A 21,279-nucleotide genomic window follows, 5' to 3' on the forward strand; every position below is an offset into this window, starting at 1 on the left:
TTTATGGGTACTATATATATATATATATATATATATATATATATATATATATATATATATATATATATATATATATATATATATATATATATATATATATATATATATATATATATATATATATATATATATATATATATATATATATATATATATATATATATATATATATATATAATCAGACTGGTATGGTCGATATTGCAATGGGTGATCAGAAGAACTCTATATATATATTGGATATTACTCATCAGTGGTTTTTTACGAGCAATGTCAGTGTTACTTACATTTTATACAATGGACACAGTGCGAGCTGCATGTAGTACTGAAATCTCATATGAGAGAATAAAAAGCTACGACTCTTAACTTGTAGTTTTATTTATCCAAAACTTACTGTAACCCACGGCTTTGTTTGCATGAATAAGTATATAGGGTATTTTATGTTTGAATATGGCTTAACTGTGTACCAAATTTCGTTCAAAACGGTATAAATTTGGTTAATTAATGTGAGTACATACAGGTGGGGTGTTACTTTGTTTGTCATTCTAAGTTGCATAAAAAAATTAGCAATATCAAGTCGATGTCTAATCAACCAATATATACATTTTTTTTATGGGTGGAAATGGTATGGTAACCCCGCCTGTGCGCTAACGGGATACGCTGGCGGAGCACCAGTGAAAGGTGATAGATGAGAATGAAAACGGGCCAGTTAGCCCATCATGATGAATTCATCAGGAATTAACCATGATAGTTTCCAGGGGGAACCGCGAGGAGGTCGACCTGGTTGGGTATATTGCTAGCAATGGGATTCTTAGTCTCCATTACTAACAATCCCTTTCCCCCCAATATATACATATTGGAACGGTATCGATATTACTCATGCCTTAAAATATTAGTGTCATAATATGATTTAATAATATTTCGGGCTACAATTTATGTGTTAGTACTTAACAGAGAAAAAACTCAGTTACTAAGAGATAATATTTATTTACTTTATATATTTTCCTATATCTATGTCTACCTACAATTTTTCCTGGGCCCATAACGATGCATGGAATTTCATTCCCTTTGGAGTAAACAGCCGGTTTCCTCTGAAATTAGGATGTTGTTATTGCTCCCACAGATTCTATAGAGATGCAGTTTGCATATTAAAAATTTTCCGTTGCTACTTATACATATCTATTGCTTCATCTGTTATTAAATCTACAATGGCAAATCTTGTACCCGCTACCGCCATCTGGGTCCATTTTTACTTATTGGGATAAAAAATCTGTAAGAGAAGATGTGATCCATTCTCATATCACTGAAACACAACAAAGACCACGCCTCATCACCAGGAGGCATGGACCCGGACTCGGGGGTAGTCACCCTTGGAGTTGAAGGTGAGGCAAAAGGGTCCGCCCCGAGGCCACCACCTAACCTCTAAACCCTCTGACGGTTCAGATGACTTTGATTAAAACTGTCAAGGCGTAGCAAAAAAGCGGTAACATCGAAACCGACCAACTCATTGAGCACGTCCAAATGGCTACAGATTCCCTGCTCGAACAGATTCCTTCCGCTGAAGTCGTGATTCTTGGCGATTTTAATGCCCACCATACCGAATGGCTTGGTTCACGTACAACCGACTATGCGGGAAGATCTGTTCATGACTTTGCTTTGGCTTATGGTCTGACGCAGCTTGTTTCCTCGCCCACGCGAATACCTGATGTGTTGGACCATACACCTTCACTGCTGGACCTTCTGCTGACCACCCACCCAGACAACTATGTGATTTCCGTCGAAGCTCCGCTTGGATCGTCGGATCACTGTCTGGTGCGGAGCGAGGTGCCTCTCATGAGTCCGATTCCACCACGTTCTACGGGTAGACGTCGTGTTTGGCACTACAGGTCGGCAGACTGGGATGAGATGCGGATTTTTTTCGCATCTTACCCATGGAGGCAGGTTTGCTTCGCACTGGGGGATCCCAACGCCATCGCCGATTCCATCGCCGATGTGGTGCTTCAGGGAATGGAATTATTTATTCCTAACTCTGTGGTACCTGTCGGTGGGAAATCCCAGCCCTGGTATGGAGCCTCTTGTAGAATAGCATCTCGCCTGAAACAGGAGTGCTTCCTAGCCTGGGCCAAAGGTGTGGCATCGCGAGATCCTAACATCAGTGCCCTTAAAAAGAAGTATAACTTTGCCTCTAGGTCCTTCAAAAGAGTTTTGGCCACAGTGAAGTCAGAGCATATTGGTAGAATTGGCAAGAGATTGGCTAGTTTACCTTCGGGATCTCGAGCTTTCTGGTCTCTTGCCAAAGCTGCACAAGGGAATTTCTGTCAGTCATCTTTTCCACCATTGCGCAGGGAGGATAACTCGTTGGCTCTGAACGCCAAAGAGAAGGCCGATCTCCTTGGATCTCTCTTTGCATCAAATTCGACGTTGGTTGACGGGGAGAAACTACCGCCGACCATCCCGCGTTGTAGGAGCTCTATGCCGGATGTTAAATTCACGCAAAGATCAGTGCGTAGAGCACTTCTCTCCCTTGATATCCATAAGTCGAGCGGGCCCGATGGCATTCCTCCAATTGTGCTAAGGACGTGCGCACCAGAGTTGGCTCCGGTTCTTACGCGTCTTTTTCGGCTCTGTTACTCATCAGGTATAGTCCCAAAGTTTTGGAAGACTGCTTTGGTGCATCCGATCCCTAAAAAAGGAGACCGCTCAGATCCAGCTAACTATAGGCCCATAGCTATCACTTCCTTATTCTCGAAAGTCATGGAATCAGTTATTAACCATCAACTGCTCCGGTACCTAGAGGATCGCCAGCTGATCTCAGACCGCCAGTACGGCTTTCGACGGAGACGCTCGGCTGGTGATCTTTTAGTTTATTTAACACACCGATGGGCAGTGGCAATCGAGAATAAGGGAGAGGCCTTAGCTGTTAGTCTGGATATTGCGAAAGCCTTTGATCGGGTGTGGCATAGGGCACTAATCTCAAAACTACCTTCATTTGGGTTGCCTGCGAAATTGTGCAATTGGGTCGCCAGCTTTCTTAAGGAACGTAGCATTAAGGTCGTAGTCGACGGAGCATGCTCTGACTTAAAACCTGTGAATGCTGGTGTCCCGCAAGGCTGTGTACTATCTCCGACACTGTTTCTTCTGTATATCAATGATATGTTACAGATCAGTGATATTCATTGTTATGCGGACGACAGTACAGGAGATGCATTATACACCGGTCATGCAAAGATCTCGCGGGCACATACCGATGAGCTCCGGAACAGACTTGTGTCTGAAATCGAAACTTCACTCGATAAAGTTTCGATCTGGGGTGAACGCAATCTTGTTCACTTTAACCCTAAGAAGACACAAGTCTGCGCGTTCACCGCAAAAAAGACACCGTTTGTCGTATCACCTCACTTTCAGGGCACTTCCCTTGATAATAAGTCGAGTCTGGGGATTCTTGGCGTCGATATATCTAGCGACGTCCAGTTTTGCGGTCATCTGGAGGAAAAAGCTAAGATAGCTTCCAAAAAGTTGGGGGTGCTCAATAGGGTGAGACGGTATTTCACGCCAGAAAACCGCCTGAAACTGTATAAAGCTCAAGTGAGGCCACACATGGAATACTGTTCTCACCTGTGGGCAGGAGCGCCACAGTACCAACTCCTTCCGTTAGACCGCATTCAAAGTCGGGCAGCTCGAATTGTTGACGATCGGCGTCTTACTGTCCGGCTCGACCCACTGAAACTGCGTAGAGATGTTGCATCACTGTGCATCTCTACCGAATTTATCATGGGGAGTGCTCTGAAGAATTGTTCGGATTGATACCTGCTGCAGATTTTCACCATCGTACAACCCGCCATAAACTAAAATTTCATCCCAACCATCTCGACGAGTGGCGGTCCTCCACCGTGCGTTTTTCAAGGCACTTTCTTCCACGCACAACCACTCTTTGGAATCAACTTCCAGCAGCAGTATTTCCGAACCGATACGACAACATAACCTTCAAGAAAAGAGCATATTCCTTTTTAAAAGGCCGGCAGCACACCTGCAATGCCGTAGGTGTTGTGGGTGACCATGGGCGGCGGTAGTCACTTACCATCAGGTGAGCCGCATGCTCGTTTGCCCCCTGTGTTGTAAAAAAAAAAAACAATACACACTATTAGACTATCAGTTTCATTACTAGCAATATACCTTGTCAGGTCGACCTTCACGTGGTCCCTCCTGGAAACCATCGTGTTGAATTTCACGTGTATATGTTGCAGTCAAAACTCTTAACCAGTCAAAATTATTATTGACTAGCAAAATCAGTCAAAACTACTTATGGCTGAACAGGTTGGTCAAGTGGTTTCGATTGAAAATTATTGGTTATTAGTACTTATGACTGCAAATTTGCGGTTAGGTTCGATTTAACTGTTATTTTAGTCAAAAGTATTATTGGCTAAAGCATACAGACTGTAACATATACATCACGATGGGCTAACTGACCTTCCTTTTCATTCTCACCTATCATCCTTCACTGGTGGCCCGTTAGTGTACATCGTTAGCGAAGACGGGGTTACCATTCCATTATCAACCATTAAAATATATATATAAAAAATACATTCACAAAATTTTGCGATTTTTATATTATAAAGATATAAAATAAAAAAAACAAAGAAGCAACGTTACAACAAAATTTTATTTATGATAAAACAAATCATGTATAAAACAAATGGTTTTCATAGAAATATTGTCCGAGGTATGTCACGTACTCGCGTTATTAATATATAAAAAATATATAAATTTAAAATATATATATACACTGGAGCAATGATAGAGTAGTGAAGTGAAAATAACGTGCTTTTTTTATACAACGGAAATATAGACTGTGCCTGCCTATTTTACAGAGAGCAGAAATTAAGAATAAAAAAAAATACAGTGAAATAAAAATATTAGGCTTAGGTAATATTTTTTTTGCAATATTGAATTAGTACTGGTTATTCAATTTGACTTGAATTAGAGACATTCAAACTATATATTTAGGTATTTCGTAACGCCTAAAACTGCTAGGGTGGACACCAAACAAAACGACCCCTTTTATATACCTTTGATTTTATTTCAATAACTCAAGAAAAATGTTTAAAAATCATTTTATTCTACATTAAATAGTTGATACATACAGAAAGAAATAAATGGTCATACATGTTTCTTTTAGTCGACAGTTTGCTTAGAACGTCCATTCATTTTAATATTCAAATACATACACCGTAGTTTCGTACCTATTCACGCACTCATGATTCATTTAAATCGAATCTTTTATATATTAACAACGTCTATATCGGATATTATTAACTCGTTATCGTTATTTTGTCTAGTCTTGTCTTATCCAGATGTCCCCTATTACGAATCGAGTCGTAGCGGTGAATTGCCCCGGCCAATATCATACTATACGCGATAAATACGTGCGTATCGGTTACTGATTCGGTTCGCATGTATCAGTGTATCGAGTTGAGTGCAATATTGGATATTGACCGGGCCGATTCGAACAGCTACGTCGCAGTCGGCCGCAGAACGGTGTCAAAAAGAGGCATGTTACTTGTAACAGATAATATCTAATATACAGTTTGTTTGCCTCGTCTATATATAGATTTATAATTTTTCACCAATATACATATATTGCGACTATATACAGTTTAAATTACCCAAGCCTATTAAGTATTGCTCATTACTTTAAAAAATATAAATTTGCATTCCTAATTTCATTTTTATTTTTACAAAAAAAAAAAAAGAAAAACTTAATGATGTCCTTTTTTATGACATGAAAAAAAGTTATAATCTACCTTATTTTCGATATTCTAAAAACTCTTAACAACTAACATGCTATTTACAATACAAAAATATTTTTAAAACATCAATAAAGAAAAAATATAATGAATAATAAGTGTACAGCTAACATTTTTAAATATGGTGGAAAATATTCTCCCGCCTTTAGTGCACCGATCCACAGATAATGATGTCGTAAAAAAAAACAGATTTGCTGTACCCAGCATAGATAAATAACTTCATCGAAATGAAGCAATTATTATTTTTTTATGTTATCTATATTTTTAATAAACAACAATTTTCTTGATTTGATTATAATAAAATAAACAGCATTATTCTAAATTTACATCTTTGATATTATCAGGAAATTTTAACAAATAAAAATCACAATGGTGGGACCTTTTTGTACAATTAATCTAAAACATGATCAGATCCTAATGCACAGTGAAAGAGATCAATTTTGAATAATATTTCTTAATCCAAATTACTGTTATTTATTATAATTAAGCATTGTATACAATGACAGTTTTATCTGATTTCTTTAATTCGCATTTTTTAAAAAGGTTACAATTTTTTAATAAATTCTAAGTACATCAATCGTTATTATGGTATGTTTGAATTAGGCACGGCTAATATGGAAACCGATACGATATTTATATATTGGACGCTACTGGATATTGATGGCGGGAAAAAGGTCATCATTTATATCGGTCGGATATCTATTTTCGAATATATTAAAAGTCTGTTAACTAATATTATTTTTTGGATAACAGACTTTCAATATATTCGTTATTGGACCGGTATATAGATATTTAAGTTGAAATATATAGATATCGCTATATGTTACCCGCCACTAGTTCCAAAATCAAAATCCGACTACAAGACAGTATGCTAATTTCAAAAATACGATTTAAAATTCTTTTAGTTTATTCAATGTTTTTATTGTTTACTAATTTTATTACTGTGACATTTTTATTAAAACATTGTAACCATTGTTATTGAGTTCTATTTATCACGGTACTAAATCTTTAATTTGTACAGCTCTGTCAATATTATAGGCACTTGTAGGAAACATAGCTAGAAATATAGACAGTGGTAATTAACAGTTTGCTATTTCACATAATTTAGCTTTTTATTCATATTTATTATCCTCAAAAATAAGACAAAGATGTCAAAATGAAATGACAAAGAAATTCGTGTTAAGTATTTATTGTGACTGACAAGGTTTCATAGAAAATGGCAACTAAATTATACTGGAGTCGATTATAAAACGTATTCCTCATTTCTAAAGGTAAAATTTCATTTAGATATTATGCAAACATTATTCTAAGGACCGTTTTAAAGTAACTTTAATATAGAATCGACGCAGTAACTATCGCCACAATATAATTTGACTTTTCATAACATTCGTAATAAACAACTGCATAGATTTTTTATTTATCGACTTAAAACCTAGTAACGCATTGTCATAGATAAAGAGTCGCATGTAGCGACTAGTTCTTAATTTTTTTGTCTTAGATTAAGAATCGTATATAGCGCGTATGCAGAGTTTTTAAATTTACAACAATTGTACAAAACTATAACTAAAACGTAAAAAATATTTCGTGCTGCTTACTTCTATATTACGTATGATGATTTTGTTCATGATTAAAATAAATCTGATGATAATCTCAATCTAATTTGTAAGTAGGTCCAATAATGTCTGTCATTACTGGTTCTGTCTCATAAAAGATGTAACCTTCATATAGTGTCTTCGTACAAATGCTTAAAAAAAAGCGGGTCAACTTTTTTATACAATTTTATACGAGACAGTGTTACCAGATTAGAAATTAATACTTGAGATTAAGATAAATATGGTAAGGGGAATCGTACCTTAAAAAATTATTAGTAAAAATTCAAAAAAAAAAAAAAAAAAAAAAAAAAAAAAGCATACAATACAAATAATAATGACAAAATAACAATTGAATAATTCTTATTAAAAAAAAATACACCTCATTTCGGGAATTTTAATTCACTTGAGGGGAAGTTTTTCGTATAATTGCAACACTAAAAATGGCGCGATTTCTCTAAAAAGATTGTGAATATTTACAAATATATTTCTAGATATCTTTATGCTTAAAATTGAAGATATTTACCGGTTATAAATGATTTCTTTATTAGTTCTAATTTTCGCTCTTTTTTTTATTTCATTTTAAATAAATATAGACACGTCGAAGTGTCAGTATATAGAACACTAATAAAGAGCTAGAGAGAGAGAGAAAGATAATGAAGTCAAATTAGCTAACTCTTTTTTTTATTATAAAAAAGTTGACCCGTTATTGACGCTTTGTTTTTAATCTAAGGATGTAACGTTATACTAACAACATAAGTACTATTCTCTGTCACTCTGATTGTAACATACTTTAGAGTTTTATACGTTTATGGTCTCACTCAAGTTGATTGCACCTTCTTCTGTGATTTACACGATTGTTTAAAAATGCAAAACAAAATGTTCAGATTGCACGTATACAGAGGTCATCCGTTTATGTGTTATATTTTATATGCATTAAATAAGAATTAATTCGTATTTATATCTCATTTAAGGGATATAAAGTGGGACTAGTTGTATGAATTATTCTGTGTAACGGAGCGAAATGTTTTTAACATTTTTGGACGTAGTTTGGAACGACTATAATGATGTATTAACTTAAATACTCGACTCGTATATACAAATTAGTAATGTCCTTAAGCTCTAAAAAAATATTTATTGTCATAAACATACAACATGTGGCGTTCCTTATTGTCAACCATAAAAAAAAATATGAATAAGAAATCATAGATTAAGAATAGTATCTGCATTCTCTTTTTGTAAATGAAACAGTACTTATACCTATTTTAAAAAAAAGTAACGATGTAAAAAAAAAAAAGACACTAGAACATAAACACAACCAAAGAAATGTTTCATACAGACAAAATAATTACAATTTAATCAATGTAGTGTCTGGTGACTCAAATAGCAATTTCATAGTAATTCATTACTATTCATTGTTTCAGCAAATATAATATAATCTTTATAAAAAAAAAAAGAATAAAAATAACATTGTAAATTGTAAACGATCAGTGCCATTGCACAGATCGTTTCCAGTTTTAATTGTCAACAAATACATTATTTTTATTCTTAATTTTTTTTTTATATCTGTGTACTTATGAAAAAAATATACAACTAGAGTGACAACTTGACACAAAAGTCAACATTAAAAAGTAAAAACATGCAACAGTACTCGATACAACTAAAATTCTTAAAGCAATTTCAATTAGTGAATTGAATACATAATGGAAGATCCACCGCTTAAAATCAAATAACCTAAATTATGATCAACAAATTTGGCGCCTACTTTTACTCTACGTAGTGTATGACCACAGACTTTTTTTTTTCATTTATTGTGACTTTGGCGAAAGCCGTCAGCCAAAAAGTAACAATTACAAGGTAACATGACCACAGACTATGTAGAATGGCGCCAATTTTGACAGTTATATTTTTTTACACATTTGGGTAAAGAAACCGGCAAAATGCACAATTAGTTTATTTTATAGCGCAGTTTTATTCTTGTATGTTCATATGAGTAAATTATTCAAATTCCAAGTAACATATTTGGTTACCTACATCCCAGTATTTTTTTTTAACACAGCCGACAAAAGATCACGCATGGACCTAAATGTAAAAAGATCTCGTTCTAAAAGCTTCCGCCGCGGAATGGTTTAACCATTCGCTACGAAGATAGGTTTTCTATTGTTTTAACATCAATTAATAAATCCAATTTATTATATTACATACACCTTTAATTAATTACGACATTTCTGAAGGAATTCTAGCACTTCGTATGGATGATTTTGTCGAGTTTGAGATCGTGTAGCTTCGCGGGCGTAATCTAAAGGTGTTCTTGAGCTGTGGAAGATTAAATCATATGTGTAATATTTTGTATTGAAATTCTTATATGATAAAAAAACATGGCCGTAACAATTTATCTATTTCGTGTTGGCTAATAATTTGAAATAGGAATGTCAATTTTAAATTATGGGTCTGGTTTGAACTAACGTTATTCTATTATCTGTCTAGCCGTTTTAATTAGAGAATATTTAAAAACTAATTAGGTATTCGAAATTTAAAATTAAGGATATGTAACGTTCTTGATCTTATCCAAATTGAGCGATTAAAAAACTTACGGACTTCATTATGAGGTTACTCTGGAAAATTTTTTTTACCACTTTTTTTAATACAACTTAGAATAGCAAACAAGCTGACGACCCATCTGATGGAAAGTGTTAACCGTCGCCTATATACATGAGCAGTACCATGGATATAACAGAGTATAATGATACCCTCTATGCGGTAGTTAACAGAGAGAGTTTCGCCCATGATACCCCCCATGCGTTGCCATTCCTGAGGACTCAGGTGTTATTCCTCTGTACCCTGTAAATTCACGCCATATCCCACCCTTCAAACCGAAACACAGCCATGCAAACACAACTGCTTCACGTTTGAAACACAAATGGGACAGAGGTAGCCAAGCAATCGACTTTTGTACAAGTCTCCCTCTGGTAAATTAAAAATATGGTATTTGGGTAAACTAACAATGATAAAGTAAAGAATAACATAAAGTATTAATAAAGGAAAATATTATCATCAACATCGTTTACCACAGGGGACGTTCTAGTATTACGTAACGCAATTGTTAAAATTTTTGACCCTCCCCTCCATCTAACGCGCCGTAACATTATTTTGTACCCCACCTCTCTACCCTCCCTAAACATTACATAGCATCCACCGAGTGACAATTTTTACCTAAGTCACAACACTAACGAACACTGACAACGAAATAAAAATGACGTACTATACAGTCGAAATGAGTCCTCGTGAAACATAAACGAAAAGGGATTTTAATTCTCTAGTTTTTATCTAAATAAAAAAAAAAAAAAAAACTGTTACGTAACTGTTTAATCAACTTGTTTGCCGTATCGAGAAAAAAAAAGTTGACAGTAACCTTTTCCCGCCAAAACGAATGTCAACTTACCACATGTTGGGTGTATGTGCGAGTTTCTTCCACAGTTTCCGGTCCACGTGCCTGAACAGTAACATGATAAGGTTCAGGTCGCAGTTGCGCGAGTTCACCGCTAGATGGAGCGCTGTGTCGCCGCTTTTATTGTTCTGGCAATATAAGAAAAAAAAAATTGTAAAGGAGCGTTCACACCAAAGCTAGATAAAGGTGAGTTTGAATGAATGAATGAATGAAAACCCTTTATTGTTTAAAGAACGATACAGATTATAAAAACACAAACAAAACAAATAATTACATGAAAGCAAGATAAAAAGGTAACAATGGGCGACTTTATCGCTGAATAGCGATCTCTTCCAGACAACCATAGGATGGAGAGGTATTAAAATTGTCTGGCCAAGCTGTGACAGAAAAATAATAAGACTAAAAAAAGGGGGGGTGGTATATGGACTCACCCCCTTCCATATGTCAGCGTCAGCGTGCTGCAGGAGTACGTGCGCAACGTGGAGACGGGGCGACTCGGCCGAGTGTTCCACGCAGCAGACATGCAGCGCGGATAAACCTGAAGACAATATTTCAATAAATTAAAATGTATAAACCGCATAATTGATATCTCTATCAGCGGTAAGTATGCTTATGTACAGTTTATATTCTTTTCCATTCAATATAGTACATATATATTAAATTACATAGTGATTACTACAGGTAAGAGGTAACAATACAAATATTTACTTCCACATTAATATTAATTAGAAAGGAGATTATAATGACGTTGATTTATGATGGTCTCACCATCAGTGTTGACGTGGTGTATCTTGAACAGAGGTAACTGATCGTGTTCTCTTCGAACCAGCTCGCTCAACACGTCAGCGGCTGCATCACCGATGCGGACACACGCGATCAGTAAAGTGTCGCCTTGCACGTCCACCTAATAAAAAAATAATAATAATAAAAAAAAAAACTTTCATAATGCAATCCGCCATCTTGTGGTTGCGGCCATTTTGAAATTTAAGCATTTTACTTCATCGTTAATCATAAAACATCTCTAAAAGCCTATCAAGCGGGTCATACGTTCAATATTACAATATTTTCAAAATGGCCGTCACTACAAGATGGCGGATGGCGTACATTTTGTCAACCCAGTTTATATGAATATCAAATAAATGAGCTTGAAGAGTTACGATTAAATCATCATCATCATTTTTTTTATACAACTTAGAATGGCAAATAAGCTGACGGCCCACCTGATGGAAAGTGGTAACCGTCGCCTATAGACATGAGCAAGACCATGGACATAACAGGGTATACTGATTCGCCCATGATACCTACCCCCCATGCGTTGCCATCCCTGAGGACTCAGGTGTTGTTCCTCTGTACCCAGTAAATTCACGCCATATCCCACCCTTCGAACCGAAACACAGCCTTGTAAACACAACTGCTTCACGGTAGAAACACGAATGGGACAGAGGTACCCAAGCAATCGACTTCTATACAAAGTCTCCATCATTGCAGCTGTCAACTGTACACTGCTAACCATAACCCTTCACCATATGGGGATTTGCCAGTATTTGCGACGCTTGGCAAGTAGGTTGGCAATGGCAGTTAGCCTTTGGTAGTGTTTTAAGAGAAACGCTGCTGATTATCCTTCGACCATTAAGTTCTCTTAGTCGCCTCCTACGGCAATTATGGGAAAGGAAGGGGTGGCCCATTCCATGTCGGGATCAATAATAGTTTCAGGTTGCTGTTGCGGCTCCCGCGCTTCTGTAGCGCCTCAGCGATGTTTGCCGACGCTCGCACAGATAGTTTTGACGCAGTCTGGCGTAAAGAGACAGCTTCGTTTTTACGTCGAATACGCGGGAGTAGCAACAGTATCCTGAACATGTTTGTTAATAAATTGGATGGTCCTCTCGTGAGAGTGCTCGCCGAGAGGACTAGATCATTATAAGTGATTTTTTTTTTATTAAACTTAGAATGGCAAACAAGCTGACGGCCCACCTAATGGAAAGCGGTAACCGTCGCCTATAGACATGAGCAGTACCATGGACATAACAGAGTATACTGTTTCGCCCATGATACTCCCCATGCGTTGCCATTCCTGAGGACTCGGGTATTATTCCTCTGTACCCAGTAAATTAAGTATTAAGTGATTAAGTATTAACATAGTTTTTAAGTACACTTACTAACAAAAATGGATCCAAGTTATCTAAAAATAAATAAATAAATAAAACAAAAAAATAAGACAGTAATTTTGCGAAATTATCAATTTAAAATAACGCTTAAGAGACAGCTTTAGAAAAATGGCGTTGCAGGACTTTTTATTCATTAACTCACCTCGTGGAACACTGTACTCTTCCCGCTGACGAGGGACGGGTCCAGTTTGATGGCGATACGTATGCACTGCACCAGGTATCTAGTTAGAAGAGGTCGCCGGTAGCAGCGGAGAGCGGCCTCCTTTAGCAAGTTCAAGCCTGGAGAATAGAAGGCGTTTTAGGATTATTAAATTTATTACTAAGATTTACGCGCGACTTGGTCTGCGTGACCGCAATATGTTTACAGATCAGTATAAAAAGTGTACATCCATCCCATATAGCTTTTTTTTTAAGCAACTTAGAATAGCAAACAAGCTGACGGCTCACCTGGTGGAAAGTGGTACCCGTAGCTTATAGACATGAACAATACCGTGGACATAACAGTACTGTTTCGCCGATGATACCCCCATTCCTGAGGACTCGATCAAATCGGTTGATAAAATAGTTTTTATTTCAAGACACATAGTGTAAAAAATTAAAAAAGCAAAAGACGTCAACTCCTACCGAATTGTTGCGCAAAAACTGAAGGCTTCTGTGAGAGTACTCGCTCGCAGATGAGCACGAACAGCACGTGCTGAAGGTCCTCTAGCTCGGAGCTCAGTGACAGGCTTTGGAGTATACGTTGTAGCACCCTGTATAAAGAAAAACATAATTTAAGATTAAAAAAAAAAACAACTTCAATTGAGATAAAACCAGTTATTCTGATTTCAAAACGAAACTTGAATCGATTTTGATAAAATTTCACATTGGACCCATCTGTAAGTACCTTTCAAATAAAAAAAAAAATAATAATTTTATAACTTTTTTTTATACGACTTAGAATGGCAAACAAGCTGATGGAAAGTGGTAACCGTCGCCTATAGACATGAGCAGTACCGTGGACATAACAGAGTATACTGTTTCGCCCATGATACCCCTCATGCGTTGCCATTCCTGAGGACTCAGGTGTTATTCCTCTGTACCCAGTAAATTTATTATTTATTTATTTATTTATTAAATACAAAAAAAAAATTACAACAGCGAGTACATTGGACCCCGCACTAGGAGAACCTGTATCGGGAGTCCATATGAGATTACCAAGACACGGTGGTTTACAAATATAAATTAAATTAAAATACTAAGCCAGTTTTAAGAAAGTTAAAATGAAGTGCTTCGTGAAGACATGCGCATAAAACAGAAAATTATGTAAATACTCTAATATTACGTAAATAAATACATACAATTAAATATACTAAAGACATACACTACTATATACGAATATCAATAAATGGTATATAATATTAATTCTGTGGCATCGTAATCAAGATTTTGTAAATATCCTTGTATCCTATGTTTAGCTTCCGCATTGTTCAGACCATCCAGTTTGCAGGGATTATTAAGTTTTTTATATATAAATGGGCACGAATAATAACTAAAGCGCTTTGCAAATGCAGTATTAATGCGAGGGATGATTATTTTGCGCCTTCTCTGGTCCGAAGGTTTTTGCGGGAGGAGAGGAGATTTGTGGTGCATAATTACTATTTTAAGTATATAAAGTTGACGCACTGTCAGAACTGCAGCCTCCTGATACAAAAGATAGGTGGGAAAACGAATTGAAAAAAAAAAATTCACGCCATATCCCACCCTTCAAATCGAAACACAGCCATGCAAACACAGCTGCTTCACGGTTGAAACACGAATGGGACAGAGGTACCCAAGCAATCGACTTTTGTACAAAGTCTCCCTCTGGTGGATGATGATTCTTTATTGCACTAAAACATACAGTAACAGCAATAAGTTAATAACAATGTTAGCAAAGGTGAACTTATCTCTAAAAGAGATCTCTTCCAGTCAACCTAACGCAGTGGCATAGGAAGTAGTGAGTGGGCAGTAGTAGTGCAAGACAGAAATTAAAATAAATATTTACATAGTTATTTAGCATCTAACAAAAAAAAAAAAACATGGAAACGGATTGAGAAACTCCATCTTTTTATAGATTTACTAGCTTTTACCCGCGATTTCGTCGGCAAGACCATATCCCATATTTACTATCTGGCATAAAAAATAACCTATATCCTAATCGATCCGATATAATACGTGAATACCAAATTTTATAACGATTGCTTAAGCTTTCCCGTAGAGGACGCGCGAAATCAGCTGTGTAAGGTCACAAGACGCCATAAGCTTACGAAAACTATCTACGAAGAAGCTCCTTGCGTTTTTGGTGGATCGTAAAATTTCAAATACATTGGTGTCAAAACTAAGAATCGTTGATTATATGGCTGTGGGGCATTACCGATGGAAAAATAATCTGTCATCTGATTCAGACTATTTATTGGAATCAACCGTTTTTGTTTTAGTCCAGCCTTTCCCAAAGTGGGCGATAACGCCCAGTAAATGTGGGCGCTGCAGGCCTAAAGGGGGTCAGTAAGAGACATAGAAAATGGGGCCGTTGTGTAGAGGCTTGGGGGGTGATTTGTCGATCTCGAAATAATAGTGGTATTTAAGTAGGTAAATAAATGGGGGCGCTAAAAAATAATTTATTCTCAAAGTGGGCAGTAGACAAAATAAGTTTGGGAACCTGTTTCAGTCTGTCCTCTCTCTTCCACCCTGTATAATTGCATATATATAGCTTGTAATTTATACGAATTTAACATAAATTTATTATATTATAGTGGCTTGTGGTAACATTTAGCACACTCCAATTGCTTCCACAAAAAATCTGTTTTAGGTACATGTATACTCCTCTGTTATGTCCATGGTACTGCTCATGTCTTTAGGCGACGGTTATCACTTTCCATCAGGAAGGACGTCAGCTTGTTTGCTATTTTAAGTACCATAAAAAAAATTATTCGAAAAGTTAATTTTAACCAGACTTATATTGAGGCATCCAAAAACTATTGTCCATATCGTGATTTTTTTTTAATGGATGATAATGGAATAGTAACCCCACCCGCGCTATCGGTATACACCGGCGGGGCAACAGTGAAGAATGATAGGTGAGGATGAAGCAGGTCAGTTAGCCCATTGTGATGAATTCAACAAGAATTGTTCACGATGGTTTCCAGGGGGAACCACGTGGAAGTCGACTTAATAGGGCATATTGCTAGCAATGGGTCTGTCAAACTCCATTGCTAACAATCCTTTCTCCCCCCCCCCCCCGATATCGTGATTAGGCATGGGTAGCGTCAGTAACGTTCCAATACCTTTATATTGAGTTCCTCTATTAAAATGACATCAGCTATTGCGGTCACGCATACCGGTCAGATATTTTCTCTCTAAATCTCCTGCTACATGTTCCTGTTCGCTGCACTGGCTTTTCCTCCAATTCTTTCGCCATTCAGGCTATCAAGCACTGGAAATCTTTACTCTTTGCTAATAGATCTGCTCAAGTAAATTAGCATTCAAGGATCAACTATGTTCATTTTATTTAGAATTCAATATAAAGTCATATTTTAGACACTGCTTTGTCTGATACTGTCGTTTGCCTTGTAACCGAGTAGTTTTTCGTCCTATATGATTTATTACATGTATTTGTCCTATATGTATTATGTATAATGTAAAATTTATTATGTATAATAAATAGGTAGTGTGTGTGTAGGGGGGAAAGGGATTGTTAGTAATGGAGACTGAGAATCCCATTGCTAGCAATATACCCAACCAGGTCGAAGAGGGTTGACGTCAGGCAGGCGGTCGGTCGTAAAACTATAAGCTAAATCCTTTGATAATATGGATAAAATCATATTACGCCGACCCCAAATAATAATTAGGATAAGGGTAGGAAGATGATGATGATATATATATTAGATATTGGTAATATATATATATTTCTATATATTACCCAACCCTATATCGTGTATATCATTCTTATAATTATAGTAACCAGATGGATGCTATTAAACTCGTTTGTACGAAGGTCAAACCAATAAAAAGATAATGTAAAACATGTTTTGAGGCGCTTACGTCTATTTGTGAGTGGGAATGATTGATAGTGGATGTAATAAATAAATAAATAAATAAAGTTAGATATAAATTTAAAAGAGTCACTGTTGAGTTTCTTGCTGTCTCTTCTCAACCTCTGTCCCATTCGTGTTTCAACCGTGAAGCAGCTGTGTTTGCATGGCTGTGTTTCGGTTTGAAGGGTGGGATGTGGCAGTGAATTTACAGGGTACAGAGGCATAATACCTTACTCCGGGGGGAAAGGGATCGTTAGCAATGGAGTTTGACAGCCCCATTACTAGCAATATGCCCTATTAGGTCGACCTCCACGTGGTTCCTCCTGGAAACCATCGTGAACAATTCTTGTTAAATTCGTCACAATGGGCTAACTGACCTGCTTCATCCTCACCTATCATCCTTCACTGGTGCCCCGCCGGTGTATACCAATAGCGCCGGGTGGGGATACCATTCCATTATCACCCATTAAAAAAAAATACCTTACTCCTCAAAATTGGTAACGCATGGGGGGTATCATGGGCTAAATAGTATATTCTGTTATGTCCATGCTAATGCTCATGTCTTTTTTTTATACCACAGAGGTGGCAAACAAGCATATGGTCTACCTGATGGTAAGCGGTCACCGTAGTCTATATACGACGGTTACCACTTTACATCAGGTGGACCGTCAGCTTGTTTGCCATTCTAAGTTGTATATAAAAAAAAAAATCTCTCATAAACCTATTTTAGAATACACGGAAGTTTTTTGTTCTTGCATTAATTTATCAATTTGAAAAATAGTGACAAAAGCAGTTACTTTGATCTAAAAACTAAACCACTGGATTGATTTAATTAAATTGGGATCTATATTTTTAGATATATTTGCAGATAAAACAAATTTTTTTTTGCCCACCTGATGGTAAGTGGTAACCGTCGCCATGAGCAGTACCATGGACGTAACAGAGTATACTGTTTCGCCCATGATACCCCCATGCGTTGCCATTCCTGAGGACTCAGATGTTATTTCTCTGTACCCTGTAAATTCACGCCATATCCCACCCTTCAAACCGAAACACAGCCATGCAAACACAACTGCTTCACTGTTGAAACACGAATGGGACAGAGGTACCCAAGCAATCGACTTTTGTACAAAGTCTCCCTCTGGTAAAACTAACGGCGTTATGAGGTAAAAAACGTAGGTGAAAATAGTTAATGAGGTAAAAAACATATGTAGTTGTTTATTTTTTAAACCAAAATGTTTTGTCACAATTGAAGTGGTTTTTTTTTTTTGTGGGACACAATTCTTTACTTTAAGGGTTAAAAGAGTCGTATTTAGGCTGGTTAGTATCTTAACTTTAAGAAGACTTAAATTCATTTCATACAATTTGAATGGTCAACAAGCTAACAGCCCACCTGGATTGAAAGGGGTAACTGTTACATATGTGGTGAGACCCGGGGGGGGGGGGGAAGGGTTGTTAGTATTAGCCTGATTGCTAGCGGTATAGAGCATACTGCTAGCAATCAGGCTATGATAAGAGGGCCTACCATGAAATGTATTCCGAAATTTCGGATCCGAACGAAACAAATATTTGATGTTTAAATTATATGATATGTACCGTTTAAAAATATTAAAAATGCTAAAATATCGTTCCTTTAAACTTTTATGGTAGGATTTATGACAAACGAAATGTTAAGCTCCATTTACTGGGACGATTTCGGTACGAACAAAAACACGAAATTGAGCGCGAAAATTCGGAATTTCATTTCATGGTAGACCCCAAGGCTGAGGGATGGGATAAACTCATCTACAGTAGTGGCAGACAACAGGCAAGACTCATAATGAGTCTCATAGCTGGAAATATGCCAGTAAAGCATATCTACACTAATATTGTAAAGAGGAAAGATTTGTGCTTTTGTGTGTATGTATGTTTGTAATGAATAAACACAAAAACTACTTTGCCGATTTCAAAAATTCTTTCACCATTAGAAAGCTACATTCACCCTGAGTAACATAGGCTATATTTATTGCTAGAAAAGATTAGGGATCTTTAGTAATGTAACTCAAGGTGTAAAAAAATGCTATAAAATATCTTTCGTCGCGTGCGCTGCGGAAACTATTGGTGATAGAACAAAAGTATGTTCTACAATATTGAAGAAAATATCAATAACTACAAAAAACTTCACGATACTATATGTCCAAATATTATCGTTATGTCACAATAACCATTTTTTTAAATGTTAAAATATCCACCCGTGCAAAGCCGGGTCGGGCCGCTAGTACTGTATAAAAAGGGTTTATCCTCGGACATGTGCAGATTGTGCGCTGAGAAATCGAAATCCATGGAACACCTGATTTGCAACTGTGATTCGTTGGTAAGTATGCGTATGAGTCTACTAGGAACGGCTTATCCAGAGCCAGACTATAGATGTTTTAAACCGCGGGATATCGTAAATGTACCACATATGATCTATAAAATGATGGTATAAGGCAGGGGGAAGCACAAAAGATCCCAATGTGCAACGACTTAGTTGATCCCATACGCGAATAAGATAGGATCAAGCACTGGCGACTCCATTGCTAGTAATGTGAGTTCGACCTCTTCTTGGTTCCTGGTGGAATCATTACGATAGGACATGTGTGGTTCATCTCACCTATCACCCCTCACTGGTGTCCCGCCAATGTATACTGATAGCGCAGGCGGGGTTACCATACCACAGACAAAAGTAGGCCTGTAGTCAATGATATTTGCCTTTTAAATTAAACTCGAAGACTATTCAACGAAAAGCTAGCTATCTATTTCACAATAGGATCAAGATCAGTCGCAGAAAAACATCAAATTCTGAGAAAAAGGCTAGATGTTTTATGTATCGGTGTTAATTTGGTCAAATATGGTTTCATTGCTCCCATCATGTCTTATAAGGAGCTGTATGCGAAGATTTTAATTCACTAATAAGGCTTAACTATAAAGATATGGTGATAACAATGAAAAAACAGTTTTGTTTGTAACGCGAACTAGTTAGTAGATCTTTTATTACACGTGTTACCATTTTATTATTAAAGATTTAATACCAAATTTACAAAAGACCATTTTAAAATTAGCAAGATTTTAAGCCACCGCTAAGGGTTTTATCATAAAGATAGGGTGGTCCTGGTTTTGCCCGTAAAATATAGTTAGAAAACATTAAGGAATTCTTACCCAAACGCGGTTTTCAAGTCCATCTTTGCGACCTTTAGACAAAGTCCCGCCCTTTGTTCCATCTTCAACTTTTGCATGTGCTCCTGAAATATTATTTTACACGGTTTTCTTGATAATTGACAGCATTCTTTCTTACTGTATCTATTTCCTATCTCTTTTTGCAGATCTTTATATTCTTTCATCCGTTTCTTCAAAGATCCAGTTGAAGACGACCTGTTCCTAGATTTGGTAACATCACTGTCGGCAGATACGCATGTTGGATAATCTAACTGTTCAATACCGTGGGGAATTTCCTGGAACAATTCACAGTCACTGTTTCCGATCGGGGAAGACCTTTCCGGGGACAGAGTGTACTCTGACGTATTTCTGTACATAGACGCTTGAGAATCTGACATGGGACTGGCCACTTCTTCCGAATGTGGCGGTGTCAAGAACACAAAAGACTCCTCTGGCCTGTTATATTCCTGAGCATATTTATCGTTTATCAGATTGTAAACGTCATCGTAATTTGTTAGGCAGGTTGCACCGTTGTCTAAGTGGTTTTCGAACTCCTCGATCGGGTTCGGCACCTCCGCTTGAAGGTAGCTATTGTATTGTGCGAAATTTATATCCTCCGTCTCGTTCAGCCCGAATACATTCAGCTCAGATTCTATATCGCTGTTTTTTTCTATGTTGTCTATGACCTCGTTGACCGTGTTTAGTAGCCATTCTTGGCCATACTCGTGTTGGGAGGATTCTGTTGTTTTCTGAACGTGCTCGATGGCTAAGTCGAACTCGAGGCGGTTGTCGTGTTGGTGTCGGGCGGCGGGAATATTTGTATGACATTGAGGTGTACTTATGGTCTTGTCGATGGTGGCAACCGGATTCTCTATGACTTGACCTCCGCTGAAAAACTGCTTGTTGACTTGATGGATCTGTAATAGAAATAAAGTTTTCTTAAAATTGTGGCATATGATTTCTAGTTTGTAGGCATCAACTTATATCGAAAATACAGATAGACAGACGCGGAGGAGGTTTTGTTTTATATGTAGTGATTATAAAGGA

General features: G+C 36.9%; 1 protein-coding gene across 1 annotated transcript in view; it reads right to left on the reverse strand.

Moving 5' to 3' along the window:
* Positions 1-4,638: 4,638 nt before the first annotated feature.
* The window catches only part of LOC113513613 (uncharacterized), a 58,480-nt gene continuing 41,839 nt past the window's right edge, over positions 4,639-21,279 (reverse strand). The window contains exons 3-9 of the mRNA XM_052892316.1: positions 20,236-21,149; positions 13,628-13,755; positions 13,146-13,282; positions 11,607-11,742; positions 11,270-11,376; positions 10,833-10,966; positions 4,639-9,706 (exon numbers count right to left, since the gene is read on the reverse strand). Of these exons, the coding sequence (XP_052748276.1) occupies positions 9,604-9,706; positions 10,833-10,966; positions 11,270-11,376; positions 11,607-11,742; positions 13,146-13,282; positions 13,628-13,755; positions 20,236-21,149 (1,659 nt within the window). The 3' untranslated portion in view covers positions 4,639-9,603. The remainder of the gene's footprint in view (positions 9,707-10,832; positions 10,967-11,269; positions 11,377-11,606; positions 11,743-13,145; positions 13,283-13,627; positions 13,756-20,235; positions 21,150-21,279) is intronic.

This window comes from Galleria mellonella, unplaced genomic scaffold (genome assembly GCF_026898425.1).
Source record: "Galleria mellonella isolate WM207_F2 unplaced genomic scaffold, CSIRO_AGI_GalMel_v1 utg150, whole genome shotgun sequence".
In the NCBI taxonomy this organism is placed as follows: Eukaryota; Metazoa; Arthropoda; class Insecta; order Lepidoptera; family Pyralidae; genus Galleria; species Galleria mellonella.